Raw genomic sequence first — 27,324 nt, forward strand, 5'->3', positions numbered from 1 at the left:
GCTGAACATGTCTCTGGGGGCAGAGGGCGAATGCTAAGTCAGGGGCTCTCTCCCTTGGGCATTCGTGGTCCTCTCAATGCCCGGCCCCAAAGTGAGTTCGCTGGCCACTGGGCTCTGAGGTTCTCTGGAGAAAAAAACCCAGTCCTGGGGTGCCTCCTTCCCCAGCCAACCCCAAAGCTGGAGACCAAGAGTAATGGTTTATTGAGTCTTGTGGCAGTGGTGGGTTGTCTTTAAAAAAAAAAAAAGAAGCATCACGGGGAGAAGCCCGACATGGCAGGGAGACAGTTCACTGAGAGGAAGAGGGCAGCTGGACTCAAGCAGAGCCTCATTTACAGTATTTACAGTCAGGCCTGGGGAGCGGAGGGCAGGAATGGTGGGAGCCAGAGAGGAAACCACCATGGCTGGCTTTGGGGGGTTGTCTTAGGGTCTCTCGGGTAGCTGTGGGCTTGGCAGGGCTGTTGGGAGGGGAGGCGGGTCCCCAGCCATTGTGCCTGGCTCCGCCCTGGGCAGGGCTGCACCCCACCCCCAGGAACCCCGGGGGCTTCGGAATGTCTGTCTCAAGCTGCAACAGGCTCACGGACGGAGCTCCTACACGCACCGCATGCAGGTAGAAGGAAGGCGGATGACCACCTTGACCACCGGGCGGAGCTCCTGGTTGGCTGGACCCAGTGTTCAGCCTGTGGGCCAAGAGGGAGAGGAGTGGAAAGCGCCGAGCAAGCTGCCCAGAGAAGGTGGTGCCTCTCCGGGCGGCGGTGCGGGAGAGCCCGCTGTGGCTCGTGGGCTGGACCGAAGCGCTTACAGCCCGCGGCTGCTAGAGCGTGTCGGTGATGGAGCCACAGAGGTGCCTCTGTGTGCCCCTGACCCCGTCGTGGGCCCCATGTGCCATCCCTCTCAAGCCTCTGGCTGTCCCCTCTTCTCTCCCCACTTCTCTTCCAATTTTGTCTCTTTGGAACGGGACGGTTCTGTCCCCCTGGGACTCCTGCCCCTCATTAAGGAGTCCTGGAGGACAGCGCGGCCTTCTCCAACGTCGTCTGGTCTCTCATGGTTCATTAAATCAACCACACAGGGAGGGAGCCGTGATGCTGGATTTGTGGTTATTTTTCATGTAATAAATAAAGATTCCTTTGTGTGACTCTCTGGGGCCCGTCCCAGGCCGAGTCCTTCTGTTGCTCAGTCGCTCCCACTGTCCCCATGGCAACTACAGATGGTCAAAGGCCGCGGCAGTGGTAGGTGGCGCGCTTGGCCTTGTTGCGGAACTGTAATAATACGGGGAACCTGGACACGTTCGAAAAAAGAACAACACCACCTGCTGGTCAGAAGGGGAAACTGCACCGCAGCGTCTCCCTGCCTCTGCCGACCTTTAAGACAGCACAAGTTAATCATTGATCCCCCAGGCCTATCTGATCATCAAAGATTAACTCCTCTCTGGCCCTATTTCCTCCTTCTCTGGCCTCACCTCTGAGTTTCTGGCCAGAAGGAGAACAGTGGCTTCTTGCCCCTCCCGCCATGACTCCTTTGACCTTCAACGCCCTTGCATCAGGGGGAGGGCAAGAGAGAGCAGTTACATTTGGAACCCTGAAGAACCAAGTTCACGCGGGGAGATCACTGGGGCTTTCCCCAGCCTTGCCCAAAAGGTGCGAGGTCAGAGGATCTTCTTCTTGGGAAGTAGGGGGATTGGATCCTGACTGGTCGAGGGGGATGCACATTTGAGGGCCTGCACCAGGCAGCTCTGCACACCTGCAGGATGGGCAGCCCAGGAAAGTTCCACGGGTAGGGCATGTCTCAATGCCGTCAGCCTTTCCGGCTACATTGAACAGAAGGGTGGCTTGAACTTATCTGGCAAACAGAACCCAGCTCAGCCAGCCTCCTAGTCATTTCTGGAACATCAGGAGGTAACAGGAGGAGAGGAGGCGTCTTGGGAATGGACGGTCCTGCCAGGCCTGCGACGGCGCCCTTGCGGTTGGCCGTACTGCACTGCGGCTTCTGTCCGGTTCAGGTTTGCTCCGAGACCCTTAAGGCCATCCTTCACGGAGACTCCAGTGGGATCCCTCACGTTCCCCATTAAGGGGCCTGGTTTCCTGAAAAGCTTTTCTACCCAGCCCAGGCCCAGGGGGAGACAGGGGCTGAGGAGCAGCTCTACAGCTCACTCTCTGTTCCTCCTGAAGGCTGTCCATATCTCAAGCCAAACAACAGGAATGTGGCGGAACAGAGGATTTCTGTGTAAGGGCTCTGCTGCTGAATCGTGAGTATTTTTGAGTCGCTTAGATGGTTAATGCGGGCAACAGGATGGCACTGTTTGCAATCAGGGTGCTCCCCAGCAGAGGGGCAGCTGGCACTCCTGCAGGGCGCCCCTGTGACAGCGTCTGCAGCTGTGGGACTCCAAGTCCCTGAAGGCAGGCAGTCCCCCTCCAAGACTTTTCTGGAGTCCACCCACCACTGCCCTCCCAAAGCCTGAGCCCTGAATCTTACACAAAACAAAAGATTTAATAGACGTGGCCTCAGGATGGAGAAGAGAGACAGTGATGCACGCAAGTCTCTCTTCCTTCTGCCTCTTCTCCCAGGCAACCCGGTACCCTGCCTTCCCTCTATCTGCTCGGATTACGGAAAACACCTGTCTTCCCGGGCCCTCCATCTAACTGGGGCCTCCCAGGTCTCAGGCAACTTTTGGCTCAGCCTTGCACACCCCTCCCCGCAGAGCAGAGGGCCTGGGAGGCCCCAGAGGCAACTTACTCAGCAAGCTGGAGTTGGGGAAGCGCCAGGCCTCGCTGTAGGAGGAGTAGGGGGTGTGGCCATAGGCGTTGCCAGAGTATTCGCTTCCTGTGGGAAGAGGATGTGAGAGACCCATGAGGTGGAGGCACCAATGGAAGGCTGGGGATGGGGGACCAGGGTCTGCAGGGCAGGCATCAAGCAAGTCCTCCTCCATCAGTCCTTCGGGGGCCCCTCAGTCTGCATCGTGTGGGGCAGTGCCTTTTCCATCAGGGACTGGAGGTACTGCCCCATCAAGATCAGCCCTCACAGGAACCCCAGGACGCAGATGTTAGTATTGTGCCCATTTTCCAGATGAGGAAACAGAGGCTTGGGGATCTGCAGAAGCTCACACACATGGAGGGTTTGGTGGAATTTGGAAGCTGTGCTGTGACCAGGGCCCAGGTTCTAACCACTTCTGCGGCTGCCTGGACCTTCTGTAAAAAGGTCTTTCCAGGAAGGGCCAATGGGAGTGAGAGGGGTTAGGGGTCATGGAAGGACTCAGTAAGGATAAGCTTTGTAGCCTCCCTAAATATGGTTTGTTAGGGAGGGGCGTGTGTTTGGTGGTGGTGGGGTTGCTGAGGGTGAAGGGAAGGAGAGGGGAGGGCATCTGTGTCCTGGGACTGGCTCCATAGAGATGTTTGTCTCATTTCAAATCTGCCACTGCAAGCAAATTCAGTGCACGATTTACACAAAGCAAATCATATCACCTCTTTCTGTGAGTGGATTCTTGGCTTCACCAAAGGAATTACTTACCAAAAAAATTACTTAAGAATTCCTTTAAATAACAAAGCAGACCACCGCAATTACTGCTGGGGCTTGGGACGGGGCGTAAAGTTGGCAAAACACTCTCCCACACAGTAAGCCCCTTCATTCTCATAACCTTCCGACAAAGTGCTCATCAGTAGCGCCAATTTATAGAAGAGGCAATCGGAGTATAACACGAGTGAGCAGGGGGCCTCAAATCACACAGTTAGGAAATGGCAGAGCAGAAGTTGACCTGAGGGTTCTTAACTTGAAATTCCAGATCATCCATTTATGTACTTAGGAGACAATTTCATCCACAAAGCTAGGTTCCCGCCAACCCTGAGCTCCGGTGAATCCACACCGCCTTCCAGAATCTGATCTGCTGTTGTGAGCCTCGTGCTTTCTGTGGTTCCTTCCTGATCTCCTTCCCAGAGTCTAGAAGAGAGGCTCGAAGCTGCCTGGCTCTGGAGCTGGCCTGTCTGGAGCCAAATCTCCATGCTCCACTTCCTAGCTGTGCAACCTTGGACAAGTCACTGAACCCCTCTGAGCCTTGGTTTCCTCATCTGTAAAATGGGGCAGAGTATTGTCCCTATCTCGTGGGGTTTTGCTGAGGATTCAATCTGATAACACACGTCAAATGCTTATGAGTGCCATGCTTGGAATATAAGAAGCAGTCAAGAAACGCTAGCTTTTATGATTTTCCCATTAGGTAGGCGCTGAAATAGAGCTTCACACCAGTCATCCAACCAGTGTTAAAGCCTGAGCTGGGGTCAGTAGGGGCTTCTTCCCTGCCAGAGAAGAAGGCAATTGCACACCAGGAATGGAAGCAAGGAGGAAGAGCCGGAAGCAGAGGAAGGTTACTGGGTCCTCGTCCGGGGAGTCAGCATAGGCAGTAGTAACAGGAAGTTCCTTAGGGGCGGGGCCTAAGTCTAACACAGGTCAGGAGCCCAAGAAATACATGTATAAGAAGGGAGGGAGAAGAAAAGCAAAGGGATGAATATAGAAAGACAGGAACTAAGAAATGATCTCATCCAGGGATTTCCCTGGTGGTCCAGTGGTTAAGTCTTCGCCTCCCAATGCAGGGAGTGATGGGTTCGATCCCTGGTCGGGGAGCTAGCATCCCACGTGCCCCGTGGCAGAAAACCCAAAACATAAAACAGAAGCAATATTGTAACAAATTCAATAAAGACTTTAAAAACGGTCCACATCGAAGAGAATTTTTTTAAATTAAATATAGTAAAAAGGAAAAGAAATGATGTCATCCAACCATTCATTTCACAAATGAAGAAACTGCTCCCCAGGGAGGGACGTTTGCCCAAGGCCACACGATCCCTTAGGGCCTGCTAGGACCCTATAGCCCCCAGTGCTTTCTCTTGCATTCACCACGCAGCCTGTCCCGCTTACTGCCGGGTTCAGCGCACCCTGGAAGAAGCCGGTTCTACATTGGTTGCCCAGCAACGCCCTCGGGCTTTGACCCCACCTCACCCAAAGCCAACCTCAGCGGCTCCAAAGGACAGGAAGAGAGGTGGAAAGTCCAATGTGTTTGCCCTCCCCCTGTGTTACTTCTTCGTGCGTTCACTCACTCGCTTGCTCACTTATTCACTCATCCGACACACACTTACAGAGTACCTATCTGCTTCGGTCACTTAGAAGTTGGAGTAGGGTACGAGACTCAGGAGGTGGTACACGCCCTGGGTGCAGCATCCTCCCACCATCAGATCTGTCAAGCCCCCTGCAGCCAAAGCAGATGAAATGTCCCTGCACCCATGAAAGGTCAACCCATCCTCTTTGCTCTGCATCCTGCCTTACTCCCCTTTCTGAGGATTTGGTCCCTACAGTTTATCCCTTCTCTTTACTCTTCATCAACGTCTCCCTTTCCAATTCATCACTGCCTTAGCCAGCATACATGCTCTGCCATCTTCTCTTTTAACAATCCTCTTCTTACCCCACATTCCTCTCCAGCTACCAGCCCTTCTCTGCTCCACGGTCTCTGCCCTCACCTCCTCATTCCCCTCCAATCAGGCCAACGACGATCTCTTCAGATCTCCGCAACCTCTACCCCGATCACTCCAGCGGTCACTTCCGTGTCCGTCACCCCCCTCAACCTCTTAGCCGACTTTGATTCAGTTCATCACTCCCTCCATGCCTTTGGGTTTCACGAGGCCAGTTCTCCTGGTTGGCCTCCTAACCCGAGGGCCTTTCTGACTCACTGGCCCTGCTCGTTCCTTCTCTGCTATGTTTCTGAATGCTGAAGAATCCCAGGGCTGGGTTTGTGAGCCTCCTGTGATTTTCCATTCACATTCCCTTTCTAGTGATCTTGTGTAATCCCTTGGCATTAAATAACAGCTTTGTACAATGGCTGAAATTTATGCCCTAGTCAGGATCCTTTCCTGACTTCAGACACACACCACGTGCCTGCTGATGTATTAAACCGGTGATCTAGGTGGTGTCTCAATCCTAATATGGTCCAATAGAACGCTTGACTTCCACATGCCAAATACCCTACCTCTTCCTCTTCTAACTTCCCACATATATACTTGTCACCACCATCCATGCTGTTTCCCAAGCCCCAAACCAGGGACCCATCCTCGTTTCCCCTGTCATTGAACCCCTACAGCCAGTTCACTAGTAAGTGCTGTTGGCTCTACCACCAAAATCCATCCTCAGTGTCTCTGTTCTCCTCTTTCCCTGCTACCTCCATGGCCCAAACCACTGTTATGTCCTGTATGAACTACTGCAATTGTCCTCCAATTGGTCAGTTGGTCTCTGTGCTTCCTCTTTTGACGGTCTGCAATTTGTTTTCCCAGTGGCCTGAGTAGTTTACAAATTCGACCCATCCACAAACAACATCTCCTCATTCTGCAGTGCTTTTGCCACTCACTCACTGTTCTCGGATATTTCACCCTCTTTCTTTGTGTGATCATGCTAAACTAGTTCCTGCCTTGGGGCCTTTGCACTTGCTGTTCTTTTGGGCTGGGGTCGGTCTGCCCCAGTTTATCACTTGGTTGACCACTTTGAACGCCTTCTCAGAGAGGCCTCTCTGGATCACCCGATCTAAAGTAACCTTCTCTCCCTGTGGCTCTGTATTACATCATCCCATTTTATTGTCTTCAAGGGTTTATCACTATCTGAAATTATCTTGTTTATTCAGTCACTGACTTTTTTACTACACTTTTTTCCTCCACTGTTAGGCTGTAAGCTCCATAAATAGAGGGACCTGTCTTGTTCACTGCTATATCCCCAGCATCCCATACCATAGATCCTCAACCACTATTTGTTAAGTGAAAAGTGGCGAATGGATGGTAGGAGGCAAGGATGGTTGAGAGGGTGGATAATGGATAGATGAAAGAATGGATACGTGAAAAGATGTATGGAAGGATGGGTAGAAGGACGGATGGATGAATGGAAAGGTGGACGGATAGATGGATGGATGATGGAAGGATAGAAGAAGGGATTGATGGATAGAAGGATGGGTAGATGGATGGGTGGAAGGAAGGACGAATAGAAGGATGAATGATAGGAGGATGGAAGAATAGATGACAAGATACACGGATGTATGTAAAACTGTGTGTAAAGATGAATGGATGGAAAGATGGAGAGATGGACGGATGGATCCATCTATCGGAGCTCTCGGTACAGCTCCAGAACTGGTTAGAGGGTCATTAACTGTATCGATGAGACAGGAACAACGGCAACAACGATTAGAAGGCACAAGAGAAGATGAGTGGATAAGAGAAATCTGTGCCCTGGTCTGGTTCCTACGTCGCTCTCCTATAACGCATGTCATTATTTCCGGTGTGGTGGGAAGCAGCGTGGTGTAGTACGCTAGGTTTGAAAGAATGCTAGATTTGAAATCAAAAACGACCCAGCCACTTAGTATGGTTATGAACCCGAGTGCACTAGTTCGCTTTTCTACGCTTGTTTCCTTATCTACATAAAACTAAGATCATACCAGCTTCCCAGTCTTACGGTGAGGATTAAATGAGAAATAAATGTATACCTATGAATGGCCAGGCACACAGAAAGTGCCTGACAAATGATCTCTTCCTTCCTTCCACAATTGATTGAAGAATGTCATTGGTATGCCTTGCTTTGAGCACTTTGTCTGTACCTAGCACACAGTAGGTGCTCAATGAAGGTTTGATTTTAATGGAAGGAATCTCGCTTCAGTCAACTTGGAGATTGTAACCACTGGTAAGAGATGGACACGAATACTTTTTCTATAAAACAATTCCTTAAGAATTCATTTGCACCATGGAGTTACTGGGAACCAGGGATGCATCTAAATAACATTGTACTTTCTGAAAACTGATTTGCATGTAACTTACTGGGAGCCCATCCACCTTGCCAAGCAAGCCCCCTCTTGGAATTCACTTTGCAGTCCAGGCTGTACTTGTGTTATTTATTTTTTTTCCACAACACCCACTCAGGGTGAGGTCTTTATGGAAACAACCTGGGGGCCTTTGATGAGAGGCCCAAGCCTTCCAGCTACCTCACAGGTCAGACTCTGGGCCCCAGGAACCACCCCTTGCCCTGGGCCTGCCCCCGGGAATGATCCATAATTAAGAGAAAAGCCCTGTGCTTTACATCTCCTCCTCCCCTTCTAAGCAGGCGGCAGGGAAAGGTGGAGAGGTTGGAAGGGGAATGGGGGGAGCCGACTGGAGCCTGGGATTTTGATTGAGAGGCCCCATTATCCACACTCTTAAAAAAATAACCAAATCTTTTCCTTTTTTATCTGGACCAATCTCATTTCACGCTCCAGAAGAGGAAGGGAGGGAGGGAGGGAGTCTGGGGCCAGGAGGGAGAGAGGAGTCAGTATTCTGTATTTTCAACGCTGCATTAAGCACATCGCCACGGTAACCAGGCAGCGACAAGGCCCGCTCAGCGGGTTCCCAGGGAGCGCAGAGCCTCCTTCCCTCCCGCCCTCCTCCTCCCCTCCCTCTGCCCGGGAGAGCCCAGGCCACCTGCCTCGCACAGGGCACCCGAGTGGGTGGCTGGTAAAGAATAACCCCTGCCAGTGGGGGAGGGAAACAGGCCTGGGTGAATGCCTTGAGTCTCTGGAGTCAAAGCCAGAGAGGCTGGTCCAGGGCTGGCAGGAAGGTCACAGATGCCCTGATTGATTCAGAGCCCCTTCCAGAAGCTCCAGGTCCTCAGGCCTCTCTGGGCGGTGCGCATGGCTCTCTTCCACCCTATCCATCCTGGGGTCCTTCCTGTATGTTTCCTAAAAGAGTGAGACTCGCCCAGAGAAACTCTCATTGTCTTTACTTGCCCAAACCTCGATACCCCGGGTCACTGCTGGGTGATGACCACACTGGTGGATAAAGAGACCACAATGACTGGCAGGGAGGATTCCAGGACAGTCCAAGTGATGATGGAGAAGTACTCCCAGCTCGTCTCACACTTTATAGTACCTTTGGAGCTCTCCGACCACGGGTCCTGCCCGTGCAGGGTTGAGTGAGTGCGAGGTGTGAAGAAGGTTGTGTTTCAACCATCTTCATCGCCATCATCACCAACACCACGCAAACTCAGATTTTACAGGAAGGGTAAATGGGATTCACCAGAGTGAAATAACTGGGAGACCACGGGTTGCTTGTAGGCTAGGCTTAGGTTTAGCACACAGTGTTCCGATGGCCCCCAGCGGCCTCTCTATCAAGGCTCACTGAATCACTGGAAGAAAGGGCAGAGCTCCGATTGGAACACCAGGCTGTCTCAGCCCCTCCCTTTTCATCATGGTGGGTAATACAGGAGCATCTGGGAAGAAGGGGGCTGAGCTGGAGAGAGTTATGGAGCCAGGACTGCACTGAAGTCTCTTCTCCAGGCATTTATAAGAAGATACACCTCTCGGTCCACGCTTCCTTGCCCTTCGGGAAGCCTATGCGAGGGGCACAGCTCACCTCTCGTCCTCTCTTGCTCGGCCTGGGGCCACCACTTCCTCTTTGCAATGCTTCCCCTCCTGCCCAGCCCCTCCCCTTACCTGCCACCATGCCTGCGATGGCAGAAGAGGCATAGCTGCCCTGTCCACTGGTCGGGATGTGGGGTGGGTATCCAGGCAGCGTGGGGCCCACCATCTCTCGCCCTGCAAAAATACAGCAAAGTGTCATCAGGTGGGCCACTGTGGGCTCCTGTACTTACTGTCTTGCTCCCCTGGGGCTCAGCAAGCCTTCCCTCTGCCATTCCCGCTCTCTCCCGAGTCCTTCTCCAGACCCACTTCCTCCCCCGCCCTCCTCCTCTGAGCCCAGGCTCCTCTCTCCTTGGCTGGCCTTGACCAGGCCACAGGCTCCACCATGCAGGGTGTCCTGGTTACTGCAGTCCTCTATTGTTCCCTGTTCTCCCATGATTTTATTGACACAAATCTTATTCATCCATAAAGATGTCGTGGTATTGGAGGGAGGCTGAGGGCTATGTCTTCTGGGTCTTTGTGGTCCCCCATGGCATCCGCATAGCAGCCAACACAGCTTGACCTAAATAAATACGTTAGAGGCCACTGGACTCAAAGCTCACATCTCCAGCTCCAAGGAGAGCCGGGAACAAGGCCCTATGAAGGGACGGCAAAGGTGTGGCCTGCGGGCCCATCTCTCTCCTCTTTCAAACCTGTGGCAGATATGGCTCATCAATCACTGCACGCTTTTCTGAGCCAGAGGGAGGTTCCTGCCACTGGACCTGGCCTTTCGGGTGGACACAACCTATCAGAGCTGTAAGAGACGTGAAACATGTTGCCTTTTCCTGACCTGGAAAGGAGATGTGGGCTGACAGACAGCGTTTACACATGCCCATGAACCACTGACATCTGTCCATGCCATTCCTGAAAATAACCATCTCTCTGTTTATCTGTAATTTGTGGGTAATACTCTGGCCTTGGTGACACAGGGGCTGCTCTGCGAAGCCCTGATTTCCCTGGCTTTGCCTCTCCTCGACATCAGGTAGTCAAACCTCCCCATTCTGGAGACCCCACCTGGCCTGCTGAGTTTCTCTCCATCTGCACCATGTGCCAACAACCACAATGCTTCACCCGTGTCCCTTCTTCCGTTGCCCCATGTCCTGCAGGCCCATGAGATTCCGCCTCGTCCAAGGACTCTTGGCCAGGTGACAAGTCATCCTGTCCTGCCCAGGTCATGAACACCGTCCCAACATATTTAGGAATAAGTCCATCCCACTCTCAAAATGCCCCAGTTTGAATGATGAAATTATTGGGTCGTCCTAGCTCTTGGTGACGTTTACAAGGTTTCTGAACCTCAGACCTATCGACACTTGGGAAGAGATAATTCTCTGTGAGGGACTGTCTTGCACATTGTAGGATGTTGGGTCTACCCACTAGACGCCAGGAGCAGTTCCCACTCAGTGTGACAACCCAAAATGTCTCCAGATGTTGTCATATGCCCCCGGGGGGCAAAATCACCTCTGAATGAGAACCTGTGTGTTAGATGATCACCATTACCAGAATGCTTTTACCTTTTCCACACTGGGGGCTACCTTCTCTCCTAGGACTTACATAGGCTCGCTGTGAGCCTCTGTCAACAAGCTTACCAAGTCCACCCCCTCCATGGCACTGTTTGTCCAACTTTCCTCCCATCCATCCCCCAGAGGTCCTCCATATGTCGGGACCTTCAGGGGGGGCCTAGTAACAATGGGAGGGAAGGTACCTCGCATGGAACCCTGTAAGTTGTCAATACAGCAGTAACTCCCTCCTTACCTCTATTTCTAGAGGTTCCCTGAAGACAGTTCATTCATTTGACAAATACTGATTGAGTAACTCTGATACCCTAGGCACTTTTCACAGCACTTGGGGATACAGCAGGAAGCAAGAATGCTAGATTAGCAAGGCTAGGCGCTAAGTCATGGTGGGGATAGACTGGGATGGGCATTGGAGCCAAGCCCAAGTCTGGGGGGGTCAACAAACAAGACCAGGCCTACTGGACTTCTGCCCTTCCTCTGAAGGGAAGGGTCTAGGAACCAGAGGACTTTGGTCCCCATTCTGCTTCTACAACTAATTTTCCAAGTGCCCTAGACCAGCCACCTACGTACCCCAAGCCTCAGTTTCTTCACATGCAAAATGGGATAAAAAATAAGAGTAGCCTTGCACACCTTATTACTATTACCAGAATGTTACCAGCATAACTCAGAGCTAAGGTGTCATGCCACAGGTGAACACTGATTCGTGCAATGGACACATTCTATAAATGGTTACATGTCAAGGGAAACCTTATAGAATAAATCCTATTGGAAAGGAGCCATCGGTTCATCATTTAAAACTGTGTGAATGTTTTGGTAAAAATGAACAACACCCCCTAATTTCCTAATTTGTTTGAGTATAATGTCCAGCAGTGGTCGGTGCTGGACCAAACAGAAAGGAACCCACTGGAATTCGACAGATGGGTTCAGTTCACTTGACACAGGCCTGAACAAAGGAGGGCTTGGCCAAACAGGTGAGGAAAGGGAAATGTCAGTATATTTAGGAGAGGGAGAAGTAGGCAGAAGATATGCTAAGGGAAAATCTGATCCTTCTTCGAAATAGACTGCAATACGATCGGCTCTCAGACTCAGCCCCTTGGACCCTTGGATGAAGCCCCTGGTCAGGTACCGGAGCCCATGAGAGGCAAGGAGTGACATGAAGCCTGTGTGGGCAGGATGAGGACACATGGTGTAAGTGACATGAGTAGGAGAGTGATGGAATAGGGTGGTGGCTAATTCGGGCCTGATACCTTTTCCCTTTCCTCTTCCCTCCCTCCTTCCGAGAGAGAGAGAGACAGACAGACAGACATCTAGGTCCAGATTGTGGCTGAGGAACAAAGTACTTGATTTTCCTGACCCGCATCTTCCCGTCTGTCTCATGAGGAGCTAGGCTAGATGACAGATTATAAACTGGGCTCACCTTAATTAATATTTGACTGATTGGTAGGGGGCTTCCTGGTGCCTTGTGTTGAGAAGGATTCTGAGGCTGCATCTGTGTCTGCCGTGATTGGGGTTGGTATATCTTGGCTCTCAGGCCACCTATTGGCTAGGGCTGGCCTAGGTGCTCTACAGAGCTCCTTCCGGCCCTGGAGCCCTGTGGTCCCACATTCCCCTTCGTTCTACTCTTACCCTGTCCCTTTCCATCACCTGGTCCTGCTGCTTCTTGAGCTCTGCAGCTCAGTGGGCAGAGCACCAGGATGCAAGCTCCCCTTAACCCACAGTTTAATTTAGTCACAGCTGCCCCCATGAGTCCCGTGCCACGAGAACTAGCTCCCAAACTGCTCTTCGGGAAACTGAATTCACCAGCCTCACTCCCCTGTATTCTGAGATTTTTAATCTTCGTCTCCCCTTAGCCACCTAACTTTCTCCCAGTGGGACGGAGGTTTCTGAATGCGATGTTGGAGCAAACTCCTGAAGGCTTCCTCCCCCGAAGCTTGGCCCCCTTGAAAAGCCTGCTGAGACAGTCTTCAGGACGGCCTTCACCCGGACTCCGTACCATCAACTTTCCCACCAGTCTCGCAAGACTCTGCTTCAATTCCTTAAATATGTTGTTTTCTCCCAAAGCCAAGAACTTTGCGACCTTCTTAGAAATGAAACCGCAGAAGCCATAAGGTGGAGGCACCCTTTCACGGCCTATTTTATGGACTAAATTGATTTTTAAGGCTCTTCACCACAAGTTTATGTTTGGTTTGTAATTCCATCTCCTCTGTACTCAAATATACTTCCAATACAGTCCTATGTTTAAGAAGCTGACACAGACACAGGTCGACGTTGACTGGCTGGGAAATGGGGTTTTAGAAGAGAACGCTAGCACCTCAGAAATACTGGTAAATGTTCTAAATATCGGTAGAGGCCAGGATCAGAGCCAGGACTCGCAGGAATTCTGAGGGTAGAGGTGATTTCAGACCATTTCATCCGCTCCCTTTGATGTCTGCCCTCTCTGTGACCTCTTTTCAACTCCTTATCTTGCCCCGATAGCAAGGAGAATTTATGGCAATCCAGAACTCTCTTTGGCAGGATTAAATATAATTTTGCACAAAAGGATGGAGGCGGGTAACGGGCTCTTTGATGATAAAACCGAAGTCAGGGCTTTCTCGTCAGCTGAGCGGGACTCAGCCCTGGTACAGCCAGGACAAGGACAGCCTCAATACTGCTCTCGGCCAGTGTGCTGGGACCCCATACTGGGGCATCTGACGGGAACTGCGAGTAGAGTTAGGAGAAATCTTCCTGTTCTCCAAACCCTGAGGTTTCTTCTTTCTTGGCTGATTAGGGAGAAGTTGAGACCCAGAAAATACCACCCCAGACATCGCACTAGCAGAGCCGCTGGGCCGGGAGGGGACTTGACCCCGGGGATGCAGGCAAACACTTGGCGGGAGGTGGCAGGCAAGGCCCATAGGAAGCTACTCAGAGGAGAGAGCTGGGAGGGTTCATGTAGGTGACATTTCATTATGGAATGAAAATGTACCTGGTCCTCCTTCGTCTCCTCTGTCTGCAGCATCATTACCTCGGATTAATTTGGTCTTGACTTCCTTCCCTGTTTTTCAAGCTCATCTCTTCCTCCTTTGAATAGGTTTCCAGCCCCCAGACTCTTGAAATCATTCCCCTCCTTTTTTTTTTTTGACTGCGCTTCATGGCTTGCGGGATCTTAGTTCCCCAACTAGGGATTGAACCCGGGCCCACAGCAGTGAAAGAGCTAAGTCCTAACCACTGGACTTCCAGGGAACTCCCAGATCATTCCCCTCCTAAGCTGCTTTCTCTCTGCCGTCTCCCCCCAGTCCATTCACCATGGCTCAGCCACGTGGGAAGTATTTAGGTCCAATCTTGACCAGAGGCGGCAGGGGGGAGCGCTTTTTCAGGAGCTCCAGGCCCACACGTGGGCTCAGCGTGGATACTGCCATCCTAGGCCTTGTGCCTGATCCACAGGGCGGGCCTAGCTCTGTGAGCTGCGGCCTTAACTTGCCTCCTGCTCTCGGCAACCTCCTGGACCCAGCCCCTCCAAGCCTGGCCACTGCTTGCCCTTCTCAGAGCCCCTGCCTGTGATTGCACGGTGGCTGGGGATGCTTGAAGCCCTAAAAGGGTGGCAGGGAGGGGAGAAAGCGTGGGAGCTTTGGGGCAGGGACTTTGCTCTGAGCTGCTGCAACCACACTTCACACCGCCACCCAGGTCTGTGCTCTGATATATCTGCTTCCCACTGCCCTCTGTCCTTCCCGCTCCTCTCTGGCTGGTCCTGCCAAGCCTCTCCACAGCTCCCACAGTAAGTGAAGATGCTTCACCCACACCCTCATCCCTTACCTGCCTCATCCCAGCCCTCCTGGCCCCGGCGTACCATGCACACAAGGCAGGCAGTCTTGCCCGGTGACTAGGCCGGTCCACCCCACAGTGGATGTGAGTCTCTTCTATTCCCCCCTCCCTCCCTCCCCATCCCATTTTCTCTGGCTGACATCACTTCACTCAGCTCACAGTTTGCTTCTTTAATCACTTTGGTCAAAACAAATGACCCATCTCCGCTGACTTCACCCTCTTTTGAAATTCTGCACTGAGTCAACACTTTCCTCCTTGCTTCAGACCCTTAAACATTGCCTCTCTGCCCACACACTGGGCTTCCTTTATGAATCCTTTGCCTCTGTGCCCACCTCTTCTAAGAGGACCCCCCTCATTAGACGCAGGGATGCACAGAGGAAAAAAAAAAATCCTAGGTGCCAGACAGACATAAAACATACAGACAGTTACAAGAAAGGGTCAGTGAACTTGAATAAGAGGACCGTGCGGTCCCTCTGGGCGGGCAGAGGTCTGGTTCTTTTGCTGCAGTGGTTTTCAAGACCAAGGGCTTTCCGCGGGCAGAGCCCCTACTTCAGACAGAGCAGCTCTTCGTTTGTCTGGTTTGGATACCTGGTTTCTGTCAAAGGTTTCATTTCAAGAGAGTGCTGTGAGATCCAGCAAGTTTGAAAACCACTGGCCCAAAAGGGGCTGGCCCACTCCTGGCTTCCCCCATGGGTCCTGGTTCAATGCCTTGGACCCACATCTGAAACTGTCTCATCTCTGTGGCAGCCCTTCAGATATCTGAAGACTGTTATGGGTCTCTGCCCCCCATCCCTACCCCTCACTCCACCTCAGGCCTTCTCCCTGCCCAAGCCAAACACCTCTGACTTTTTCAGCCACTGCTCAGACCCTGGCTAGACGGGCTGATGTCCTTCTGCCAGGGAGACCCAGCTCTGCTGGGGTCTGACCCACATGCTGCCTGCAGGCGGAGCCCTCACCATGGTCCTATTCAGGGGCCTCGGCCAGGCCCTTCTCTCTGGGCCTGTCGCCCATCAGTGTAAGGAGAGATTTGCTCTAAATGCCCCTAAGATGCTTCCAGCTTTAAATGTTTTGAGTTGGATGAGGTTCCTGATGGGAGGTCCCTGCTCCCCATCTCTCTTGGATTGGTGAGTCACTCCGCTTGAGTGTCCTCCAAGGGTGACACTCTTAAGCAGGGCACAAGGAGAGTTCCACTATGGAGACCCAACTGGGGCTTACCCTCTGTCTTTAGAAATTTGATCCAGAATTTGGCTCCCAAAGCCAATGCCTTTCTCCCTCCAAAGTTTTCATTTTTCCTTCTTTTGTACTTTTTACCCAGACCAAGTGTTCAGGGCTTTACGGAGCCTGGCTCCTGGCCTTAGGGTCCCTGCTCTTCCATGGGGCCATGGGTGGAGGTTCTGGAAATCTGCCGGGCACCCCCAGAGTGCCTGCCACCCCGACGGCCTGACTCTGCAGGCTCGGAGGGGGCACATCTTGGCACCTCCAAAAGTTGCTGGAGGAATCAGGAAGTAGGGTGATGGTGGAGAGGACTGGGGGCCAGAGAGGGGGTTGGACCCACAGCAGGGGACCGGCGTCCGGCCCTGAGGACCCCCCCTCCCTCCCCCCACGATGGCTGCACAGCCCGGGACCTCCCTGTCGTACCTGAGAGGAGGGCCTGGCCCGTGAACTGCCCGTACACGGAGGCAGCATGGGGAAAGGCATTGAAGGGCGGGACCGAGGCACCTGCTGGGACCCCGGAGCCGACTTGCTGCAGATCCAAAAAGGCGGAGCTAGATAAAGAGGAAGGGGTGGAGCTAGAACTGGACACCTCGGGGGTTTCCTGCTTTATGGCGAAGGGTGAATGAGGATCTGCCGGAGGGAGGGAGACAACAAGGAGAGAGGGGTGTGAGATGATGGGGTGGGAACATGCACAAACCAAGCCATGAGGTGCGGGATGGGTGCGGCGGCGCGGGGCCGGTGGGCGGGCTCCTCCCTGAGGCTGGGAGTGGAGGGGGGAAGTGGGCGGGGCTACGCGGTGCCCCTCAGGCCGCGGGAGGAGGGGAGGGGCAGCTCTACCTCCCTGCTGTGCCTCTGTGAATGTAGACGCGGCTGCGTGTGCCCCGCGCTGGGGGGCAGGCGGAGGACCCGGGCCGAGGATAGAAGGCGAGACCCTCTGGACCCACCTGGAGGCCCAGCCAGCATAGCCCCCCTCTCCTCTCCAGGCCCGGGGCCGTAACACCTTCCTTCTCTCCATCCACCAGCTCTGCCCTCCAGCCCATCCTGGCAGCTGGGGCCACATGGCCCAGGAGATTCCGGGCATCGTACCTGCCACCACGGGGTAGGTCTGATGAGTCGAGAGGTTGCGCCCCAAGGGTGTATTGGAAGGGGTCAGGGTGGCCTTCCCGTCGTCCAGGGCGCTGTTGAGCAACGGCAGCGGGTAGAGGCCCTGGTGAGCAAAAAGCAGTCAGTGCACAGAGGCCGTGGGTCGCAGGCTCACCTAGAAACCCCGCAGCCCAGTCTCCCCAGGAAACACTCCCTTCCTCTGTCCCCTCTTCCCGCTCAATCTCGACTCCACCTAGCTGGCTAATTGGCCCTTATTCTCTGACTCACAGCCCTTCTGTTTTTCTCCCAGTCCCAGGCTCAGGACCTTCCCTTCTGCAGCCCCGGAATTCAATGCCAGCTGGTGGTGCACAGGCCAGGCACAGAACAGAGCAGCTCCTTCCAAGGACCACGCCCTGCCTGGACGCTGGGCTCCTTCCTGGTCTCCTCACCCCGTCTGGGCCCACAGAGAACAGGATGCAAGGCTGGGGCAGTTGGCACATGAGACCGTTCAGGTTGCTTTGCTCCATTCATTAAGTTATTCTCCAGATCCTCCAAAAATGCAGGCACAGAGAGGTCAAGAAACTTACCGCACTGTCATAGGGGGCAGAGCCAGGATTTAAACCCCAGGGGTCTGGCTCCAGGGCCCATGCTCTCAACCACTGCTCTGCAGTGGATAACACCATGACCACTTCTTACACTTGCCAAGAGCGGACAATAGATTTTGCCCGTGTTATCCTGATCCGTTGCCCCCAGCAGCCCTGTGACATGGGTGAGCAATATTCCGTCTGTTTTATATGCCGAGAGGCTGAAGCCCAGAGAGGTCAACGTCCCGGGTGCGTAAGAGACAGAGACTAAATCGAGGACAGCAGTTCCTGACCCAGGCATTTTCTCCTTCAATAAAATGACACACCCGGTACCCCAGCAGAATAGGTGGATTTCCGTCCCCCCGCCCCATATCCAAGCAAATATAAATGTTCACATTCAGCTTGAAGATTATAGGGGTTAATTTTTTTTTTTTAATTCTTTATCAGGTACCTGGGGATTTTCTTAGTTCTGACCTCATTTTAGATTTCACTCGGCCTCCCCTAACACGAGCAGGCCATCTCCTAAGGTGGCCTCCAAGAAGAACTTGTTCAATTAAAAGCAAGAGTACATCACCCCTCACCATGACTCCCTCCCACCAGGGCACGAGACAGCACACACCTGCTCCCCGTACGTGGATCACGCACGTCACAAATGCAGTATGTGAACTAGTGTGCAGAACTGAAATCAAGGCTTGCTCCGTGGTTACATAACGGCTCCTCTAAAGGCAATCGCTTTCAATGATTCCCATCGCGCTGGGCTCTCCGAGGAGCCGTAGCGGTTTCTGGTTGTGTGCCAGGCACTTCTGGAAGCTGCAGTAAATTCTGGAGGCCGCAAGGGCACCATCATCGTGTAGCAGCAATTACTGACTAAATGGCGCTCTGGTTCCGTGCCTTGCGAGGGGGCTTCCTGCTTTCTAGGCAGGATGGAGTTGCTTAGAGCCCGGCTTAATGAAATTGAACAAGATGCCTCATTTCTCGAGAGTGTAAGAAAAGTTTAAAATGCTTTGTGGATATGTTGATTTGATACCAAATGCTTTCTCAAAATCCTATAACTTTCTAAAATTTAGGCAAGTCAGTGAAAGACAAACCAGCCTATATAGTCAGACATTTCGGTGACGTTGCACTGAATGGCTCAAACATCCCCAGGATGACTGGGTTTCTTACTGGGATTGAACTTGAACTGGGGTGCAGAGGGCACAGTGCTTTAGGACTTGGGCGAGTCTGAGCCCTGGATCTGCAAGGACCAGCCAAGTCGCTTTAGTCTCCTTGACCTCTCAGAGGCTTGGCTTTCTCACCTGTATAACAGGGATGATAGAATCTGCTTCACAAGGCTGATGTAAGGGTTCGATGAGATTTTATATACCTACATTAAATGCTTAGCCCAGAATGCTTGGTAACACAAATGCTCAATAAATAGCTATTTCAGAGTTACGTGAAGAGTCAGAAGCTCCCCAATTCTTGAGTCTCTGTCTTCGTAATATTCACATTCTGTTGATAAATCTGCTTCTTGCACTTGTAAAATAGAGGAACAAGGGCCGTGCGGACGCCTAACTACGCCGGGTGGTAGATAGCAACCGGAAATGAGGCCACACGACGTTTCTGTTGAATGCTTTGCCCCTTGTTGACTTTACAGAAGAGATGGCCATGTCTTCGCCCCATCCTGAGGTCAGGTGTGAGGACCTGTGCTTCTCTCCTGGCTCCCTAGGCCGGAGGGCCTTCCTGTGCCCAGTGAGGATACACGGAGTCTTCCTTCAGCAGTGCTGACGGCACCAAGGGCGGGAAAGGTAAGGAGCCCCCGGCACAGGCTGGGTTCTCCCTGCCGCTCACCACCGAGCAGGGGAATGAATGAGGGAGTAGATGACTGGCTGAGGGAGGGAATGAATCAATTATGGACACGGCTAAGCCTCTGTCTCCTTATCTGTAAGGTGAGGGGTTGGAGCAGTTCCACGGTTTTCAGGCTCTCTTTTTCCAGTCTTCAAATAAGAACTCACATAGGACCGTCGTATTTAAAGCAGGTGAAGTGAACGGATCTGAATGAAACCAGGGCCGGCAGGTCTGAGCTCCACAACCATTCGCTTCCCCAAGCCCTCTCTACCTTCTCCGGCCCTGGGTCATCTCCACACAAATGGAGAGACTGGACTGGGTGGGCCCTGCGGTCCCTCTGGCTCAAGACTCTCCATCGCATGACTCCCCATGTACGTATGCCAGCTTGGTGCTGGGTCTCGGGGCTCCTTGTAATCAAGCAGGGCCCCTTGTGGGGCCCAGGAACAGAGCCAGGAAATGGCTCTGCGGCCCAGCGGGTCTCAGCAGCAGGGTTTCTCTACCAGGACGTGGGTTTGTGCAGGCTCCGTCTCACACAGCGGGTTCCCGCAGGCCCGCCGCTGCGGCCCCGTTCGGCTCCCCCACTCCCGCCCCGCCCTGCCCCGAGAGCCAGGTGCTGCCTTGCGGCTGAGCGCCCGGGCCCTCTCCCCAGGTCTGCTGACGGCCAGCCTTCTCTGCAGCCCTCCTGGTTGCTACCTCCCGGGCTGATAAAATCGCTGACGCAGAATGCCTGCCCAGCTGCGTTGCTGGCATCGGCCCAGCAGCCCAGACGGTCACTGGCAATGGCTCAGCTGACTATTGGTATTGTCACCATTCATTGGCCTACTCAGATCTTAAAGATGTACGGGCACGCCTCACTCCTAGATCCGATGACGGCGTGTGCGGAGAGGGGTGAGCAGACACCGGCCCAGAGAATCCTCAGCCGGTTGACCAGGTGGGGTGAGGTAGGGAGACACTGCAACTGCAGTGTTGATAAAAGATCATAAACCGAGAGGCCAGCGGGCCTGGAAGTTCGCACAGAGGTGTGGAGTCTTTGTCGGGCTCTGCGGGAGACCTCGGACATCTCTGCCAGCTTTTCGCAGAAGCCAACCCACGATAAGCCATTTCACCTGCCCTGAGCACCGGAAATAAAACTTCCCTTGTAGCTTGTAGTTTATTGCGCTGGATTTCTCAAGGCATTCACTCAATCTGCCTTTATTGAGCATCTGTTATAAGAGGGGCGCAATGTTAGGTGCTGGAGACAAAAAAAGATGTTTTGAGATGCTGCCCTGTCCTTAAGAAATCTGCTGTGTCTTTACATCTCTGTCCGCTAGGCAGTTACACTACCCCGTGAGTCCTGGGGAGCAGCCACCCGGACGTGCAGAAGCAGGGATGCGGGCGAGATGAAGCGTGTCTGAGGAGCGAGGAAGGATTCGTGGACCAGGTGATGCTTGAGCTGAGTCATAATGGCCGAGTGGTATTTTTCCAGGCAGAGAAGTGGGAGGAAAGGCATTCTGCGAGGAGGGCACACCGTGTGCTGGGGTAGAGGGGTGTGAACAAGGCTCACGGGGTGGGCAGGCGTGAGTGGCCCGAGGCGGGGCTGCAGCTGCCGGTAGAGGTCACGCTGTAGAGGCCGGAGCTGCGGCTTTATTGCGTGGGACCTGACCCCGCCGTCTAGGGAAGTCACCGCGGCAGGGGCATGGCATGGCTGGCTGCATTGCCCTAAGCTCAGAGGCTGTGGGTGAGGGAAGGCAACAGAGCCGGGAGGATGATGAGGAAGAAGCTAGCGTCTGGTGAAACAAAGCCTGGGACGGCCTTGGAGCTGCAGGAAGCACACCCCCTGAGCCCATCAAGCAACTCCTAGCTGCTTCCAGGGCTGCAGGCTGATTAGGGAGCTTTCAGAGCCCGTGCCTCCACCCTCCCCCCACCCACTCCCCCGCTGTCTGCTAACCTCCCACGCCCGGCTGGCCCCTCACCTGCTCGCCTTTGGTGTGGCTGGGGGAGACATAGGCCTCTGGGTACTGCTGCCGATCAAAAGGGCACTCAAGCGGCTCAAGGTGGTGCTGGCTGAAGGCGTCCGTGCGAAGGTGCTTGCGGGGCCCACTGCCGCTGCTCTGGGAGTCAAGGCTCAGCCGACAGCTGTCCTGGTCACCTGGCGGGTGTCCCCAGGCAGGGAGAAAGCTTTCAGGGGCCCGTCCACCCATCCCCCAGGCCCGAGCTGGGGAGCAGACTTGCTTCAGGGGAGGGAAAGGACCAGGCTCCCGGGCCTCAGGGTGGCTTAGAGACAGGCCCGAAAGCCCTGGGCCGCAGGGGGCTTGTGTCCCATCAAAGCCTCAGCAAACTGCCCTCCTGCGCCCCCAGCCTGCCCTCTGGTTCCCACAACACTCACTGTCGTCCAGTTTCCTCTTGCTGTCGCTGCCAGGCTGCGCGATCCCCAGGAGCCCGGTGATGGAGTAGGTTGAACCCAGAGAATCGGACTGGGGAGACTCTGGGGGCGTCACGGCTGAGCTGGGGACTGCAGTGGGGCGAGACGGAGGGTCAGGACGTGAAACTGACACCCCTTAGAGCCCCTGCTGCCACCGTGGAGGGGTCAGCGGCACCGCTGGTGCCAGGGTTCTTGCCTGAGTTGGTTCCACCCCTGAATATTTCAGAGCAAGACTGTGTCCCGACGGAAGGGCTCAGTCTACACACCTGGTGTGTCTGTGTGGATGTGTTTGTATGTGACTCTGGGTGTGTACACAGATGGATGTGTGTGTGCAAGGGGCTGGGTGTGCCTGTGGGACCCTCGGTACTCACTCAGCGTGTGTCCTGGGCTCAGGGACTTGGTGGCCACGCAGCCGTCCATAGGAAGGTTGAATGGTTGCTGCACTTTGGTCCGGATGATTCTGTAAGGAAGACAAGAAAGGCCCTTAGCAGAGAAGGAAACAGGGCTCCTGGATGCCCCAGATCCAGTTGCCTTTTTGAGATCCCACTTGGGTATCTAAAGGCACCTCAGGGCTTCCCTGGTGGCACAATGGTTGAGAGTCCGCCTGCCGATGCAGGGGACGCGGGTCTGTGCCCCGGTCCGGGGAGATCCCACGTGCCGCGGAGCGGCTGGGCCCGTGGGCCATGGCCGCTGAGCCTGCGCATCCGGAGCCTGTGCTCCGCAACGGGAGACGCCACAACAGTGAGAGGCCCGCGTACAGAAAAAAAAAAAATAAAGGCACCTCAAGCTCAGCCTGTCCACACTCAAACCCAAGACCTTACTCCTCACGCCTGGTCCTTCGCACTGTTCCCATTTCACGATTAGTCCCCCTGGTCATTCAAGGCATAAATGCACGTGGGGCTCAGCATCTGCCTCCCTCCTTCCTCCATTGAGCCCGTCATCAGGTTCTGTGGGTTTGACCTTGTAAATCTCTCCAGCATCCATCCCTCTCTGCGTCCCTCACTGCCAGCACCAAACTCTCCCTCCAGGGTCACTCGCTGGCCCACCCCTCTCTGCTCTTGACCCTTTCTAATCTTTTCTTTCTACTGCAGCCAGAGTGGACTTTCTGAAATGCAAGTCAGCCTCGGGCTTAACATCTGCCAAGGTTCTTCCCATTGCTTCTGGGTCAGAGGCAAGGATATGCAGCACGGTCACCAGCCTCTGACCTGCAGCCTTTTCTTCACATCTCCACCTCAGCCGACTTCATGCTCCCCTTCCCTCCACCTACTGGCTTTCTTTCAGCTTCTTGTATGAGATCCTATTCACCACAGGGCCTTTGCACGTGCTGTCTCAGAGCTCCTTTCACCATCCCCCCCCCCAGCCTTTCACCTAGTTAACTCTTATTAGTTATTTCTTACTCCAGGCATCTTTTCAGAACCTCCCTAAACAAAGTCACCCTCTGCCAGCTCAACACCCTCACATTTCTCTCCTTAGCCAAACTTAGAGCTGCTTTTCTTACAGCTGTTTGCATGGGCACTTGATTAGGACTCGATTAGTGTGTTTTCCCACTGGACTGTAAGCACCACATGGGCAAGGATTGTGTGTCCCCAGGGCCTACACGTGAGTGACTTATGTGTGAATGAATGATTGATTGAGGCGGTGAATGATTGATGACTAATGAGTGTGTGTTTGGATGAGGGCCCAGTTAGGGGGTCCTGTGCCTCGCCAAAGAAAGGATCAATGCAAGAGGAAGTTTCTTTTATTGAATGAAAGCGCATGTGGTGTGTGGGGAAGGAGACTGCAGTGGGTACAGTCTGGGTTGGGGACGGGGTGAGAGGGCGGTGCGGTGAGGAGAGGGGTGAGGGTGGGGATGCCCCATGGCAGTGAGGAAGCTGGAGGGGGTGGTGCCTGGCCTGGACCCGGGGCACTTCTGGCCTGACTCTTCAGCATGCGGCCCCTTCCCAGGCTCCGTTCCACTCAAGCCAGGTCTCCGTCATGATTCCCCCAAAGCCCGGGTTCCCCGGCCCCTGGCTGCAGTGTCCCTCTCACCTGTTGATGGAGCTGACACTGGGCACAGTGTCGTTGTCACAGACGCCCTCGGCCAGGAGCCGGTCTCGGATCTCCCAGGCAAACATGGTCGGGTTCTGCCGTTTGTAGTCCCCGATCTTCTCCACCACCTTGGGGGTGGCCACCTTGGGCTTCGAGCCCCCTATCACTCCAGGCCGGATGCTGCCAGTCTCGTAGTACCTACTCCAATAGAGAACCCCAAAGAAGTACCCAGTAAGCAGGTGGGGTCTTCGGGCAGGAACTGAGCCAGAGGCTTCTGGGGAGGGGCCGGGGGGTTGAATCGTGCCCCCAGGGCCGGCCTCCGACAAGATGTTCCCGGCACTGCCTGTTTCCCTTGCATGGGTAGGTTTCTGCCGCTGCCAAACCAGAACTCTCTTCAATAGACCTCGCCCAGGGATACCTGGCTTCTCTCTTTCCCGTCGTCCCTCTGGCCAGTCTCCTGCGTCTGAGCACCTGCGAGAGCCACCTTACGGGGCACAGAACACCTCCCTTCTTAGAAAGGGCACTTTGACGAATGTGCTCTGCGGGTACATACAGGTTCCCAGCGGCGGTTTGCTCTGTCCAGCTGTTCTTGGCTGAAGCAGGACTTACTGTTCTCCTTGGCCATCCTGGTTTTACCCCTCCCTCCCCAGGAAGCCAGCGGGGGTCATTGGGCCCTCTGCCCTGTCATGCTGGTTTCACCTTTGTTCTCCATAAAACCCCTCCACCCCTCCACCCCACCCCATACCCCCAGCCACTGGTTTCCCACCAGGTTACACAGTTCAAGTTGAAGCTGCTGCTCATGGACTCTGGAACCCCAGTCTGGCCTGGAGCCCTGGCCACGTCCAGCTCCCTGAAGCTGAGCCTATTCTCCCAGGGTCTCCACTCCCCTTCCCCGCATCCCTCAGCAGGATAGCCTGCCTCCCCTCCTTGGGGAAACTCTGGTCTCTTCTGCCATGAAATAAAATCTGTCTCTTTAACACTCCCTTTATGGGCTTCCCTGGGGGTGCAGTGGTTGAGAATCTCCCTGCTTTTGCAGGGGACACGTGTTCGAGCCCTGGTCTGGGAGGATCCCACATGCCGCGGAGCAAATGGGCCCGTGAGCCACAACTACTGAGCCTGCGCGCCTGGAGCCTGTGCTCCGCAACAAGAGGGGCTGCGATAGTGAGAGGCCCGCGCACCGCGATGAAGAGTGGCCCCCGCTCGCCCCCACTAGAGAAAGCCCTCGCACAGAAACGAAGACGCAACACAGCAAAAATAAATTAATTAATAAACTCCTACCCCCAACATCTTCTTTAAAAACAAAACAAAACAAAAAACTCCCTTTATGTGTCACCACCCTCCTGCACTCATCCCCTTCGAGGGATACTGCAGCCCATCCTGGGAACGCATCTCCTGACCCCAGCCTGGGACCACGCTCTTCCCTGACAACTTCGGCCAGGAAAGCAGGGCTTTCCACGTTCAATTACAGATCAGGCTTTGGTCTTTTTGAACCAGAACTCCTCCTGAATCCACTTACAGGTTGGGTAAGGGAGACGGGTACACCGCGCTGACATGAAGCTCCGAATCCCCCACGTGTGGGCACTTCCCACCCGAAGTGGCCCTCCAGACTGGACTACGCGGCTGCGTCAGTCCAGAGCTTCGCTGCTTCCGGTCCCTCCTGAACCTTTGGATTAGCCGTTCTTTTTTTTTTTTTTTTTTGCGGTACGCGGGCCTCTCACTGTTGTGGCCTCTCCCGTTGCGGAGCACAGGCTCCGGACGCGCAGGCTCAGCGGCCATGGCGCACGGGCCCAGCCACTCCGCGGCATGCAGGATCTTCCCGGACCGGGGCACGAACCCGTGTCCCCTGCATCGGCAGGCGGACTCTCAACCACTGAGCCACCAGGGAAGCCCAGGGTTAGCAGTTCTTAAGTCTGGTTGCAGGAAATTAGAATCACTCGAGGAGGGCTTAACACTATACTGAAACTTGGACTCATTCCCCGAAAGTTCTGCCTTAACTGGGGTGGGCTGGGGCTTAGACATCAATTTCTTTTTCAGATTAAGATTCCCCAGGTGACTCTACCGTGCGGCCAGGGCTGTGAACTGCTGCTCTAGAGTTAGTGTCCGTGTCACCTGGTCATCTCATAAAAATCACAGCGTCCGGGCCTGGCTCCCAGAGAGGCTGCTGTAGGCCTGGCCTGGGGCTTAGGGATCTGCATTTCCTCAAGCAACCCCGGTGCTTCTGTGGCAGGTACTCTGGGAGTTACGGTTTGAGAAACACACAAACTCAGGCGTCCCTCAAGCTGGGGTTAGACCTCGGGAGTCAACTCTGATCGTGTGTCCCCCTCCCCAGTGGCTCCCTTCCCTTGGTCTCAGCAGGGGGAGGGCCTTTGGGGAAGATTCTTCTGCTTTAGGAACAAAGAAGTCTATAGAAAATGGGACATGGGGCAAAGGAGACCACGGGGGAGGGAGAAATGAAAGGAAGGAGAAATGGACAAATGAGGAAGGAAGGGCAGGAAACCACAGAAGGCAGCAGATGGGGGAAGCCCAGAAGCACCATCACATCCTGTTCAGGTCCTGTTGAGGGGCCCAAGCAGGACACCCCACGAGTCCCTGAAAGGGAGGGTGGTGAGGGGTGAATTTCGTGCTTACCTGCCGAGGATCTTGCTGACACAGCCATGGCTGACTCGGAGCTGGCGGGAGATGTCGCAGGGCCTCACGCCCTGGTGGGCCAGGTCCACGATGCGCTGGCGTACCACTTCGGGCAGGGGTCTGCCGTTCACAAAGGCCCCTCCCAGCTGGTTCAGCCCTCCGTGGCCTGAAACACAGTAGTCCGGGGGACAGTTGTCAGGGCCACCGGGCAGAGAATCGGCCTGCGTGTGGACATTGGATGTTGAGAGCCCCTGAACTTGAACTCCCACCGTTGGGCACCCCCTCTGGTGTTCCCGCTGCACCCCGTCCTGCTTCCCACCTCTGAGGAGGGCTAGGTCAGGTTGGCGGGGTGAGGGGCACGTATGATGCCACAGAGGGGGGGACATCCCACTTTGGGGACCTTTTGGGGGGTCTCCTCTCAGACCCTCAGCACCTCACTCCAAATAACAACCCCAACACCTCCCTCCCTCCCTCTAGAACGTATCTAAAGAGTTGAGGATTCAGGCTTTTCCTACTCTGATACTGAGCTGTGTGACCTTGGGGAAAATCCCCCTGTCCTCTCTGTGTCTCTGTTCCTCATCTATAAAATGAGGGCGTAGGATGAAATCAGTGGTATTTCAGTTTCTCATTCTCGTTGAGAAACACAGACACAAAACTTAAATAAAAGGAGAGCTTCTCTGGTTGAGCATGGACAGAGCGGGCCCTGTCCGTGGGTTCCCGGCCTGAATGGCCCGAGCTCTGCTAGGGGCACTGAAAGGGCAACGGCAGAGACCTCACTGGCCCACGTTCCAGGGCTTCCAGGGCTTCCAGGACTGACAT

At 54.3% G+C, this 27,324-nt stretch overlaps 1 protein-coding gene across 1 annotated transcript; it reads right to left on the reverse strand.

Annotated features, from left to right (window-relative positions):
* Positions 1-1,198: 1,198 nt before the first annotated feature.
* PAX8 (paired box 8) lies at positions 1,199-27,324 on the reverse strand. Its single transcript, XM_065891644.1, has 11 exons — positions 27,291-27,324; positions 26,506-26,671; positions 23,878-24,075; positions 22,221-22,309; positions 21,814-21,939; positions 21,401-21,576; positions 17,044-17,164; positions 16,381-16,587; positions 9,467-9,568; positions 2,731-2,817; positions 1,199-1,275 (listed from the first exon to the last, which is right to left on the reverse strand). Exons 1-11 carry the CDS (start codon positions 27,322-27,324, stop codon positions 1,199-1,201), a joined length of 1,383 nt encoding a protein of 460 aa, XP_065747716.1.

This window comes from Phocoena phocoena, chromosome 14, assembly GCF_963924675.1.
Source record: "Phocoena phocoena chromosome 14, mPhoPho1.1, whole genome shotgun sequence".
Classification (NCBI taxonomy): domain Eukaryota; kingdom Metazoa; phylum Chordata; class Mammalia; order Artiodactyla; family Phocoenidae; genus Phocoena; species Phocoena phocoena.

Coding starts and splice junctions, on each gene's coding strand:
- PAX8 (XM_065891644.1), bottom strand. CDS start 27,324: ATGTCAGTCCTGGAAGCCCTGGAAGCCCTGGAAC. Junction 22,310..23,877: donor AGTGTCAGCTCCATCAACAG/GTGAGAGGGACA, acceptor TCTTCCTTACAG/AATCATCCGGACCAAAGTGC. Junction 9,569..16,380: donor GGGCCAGGCCCTCCTCTCAG/GTACGACAGGGA, acceptor GTATTTTTGCAG/GGCGAGAGATGGTGGGCCCC.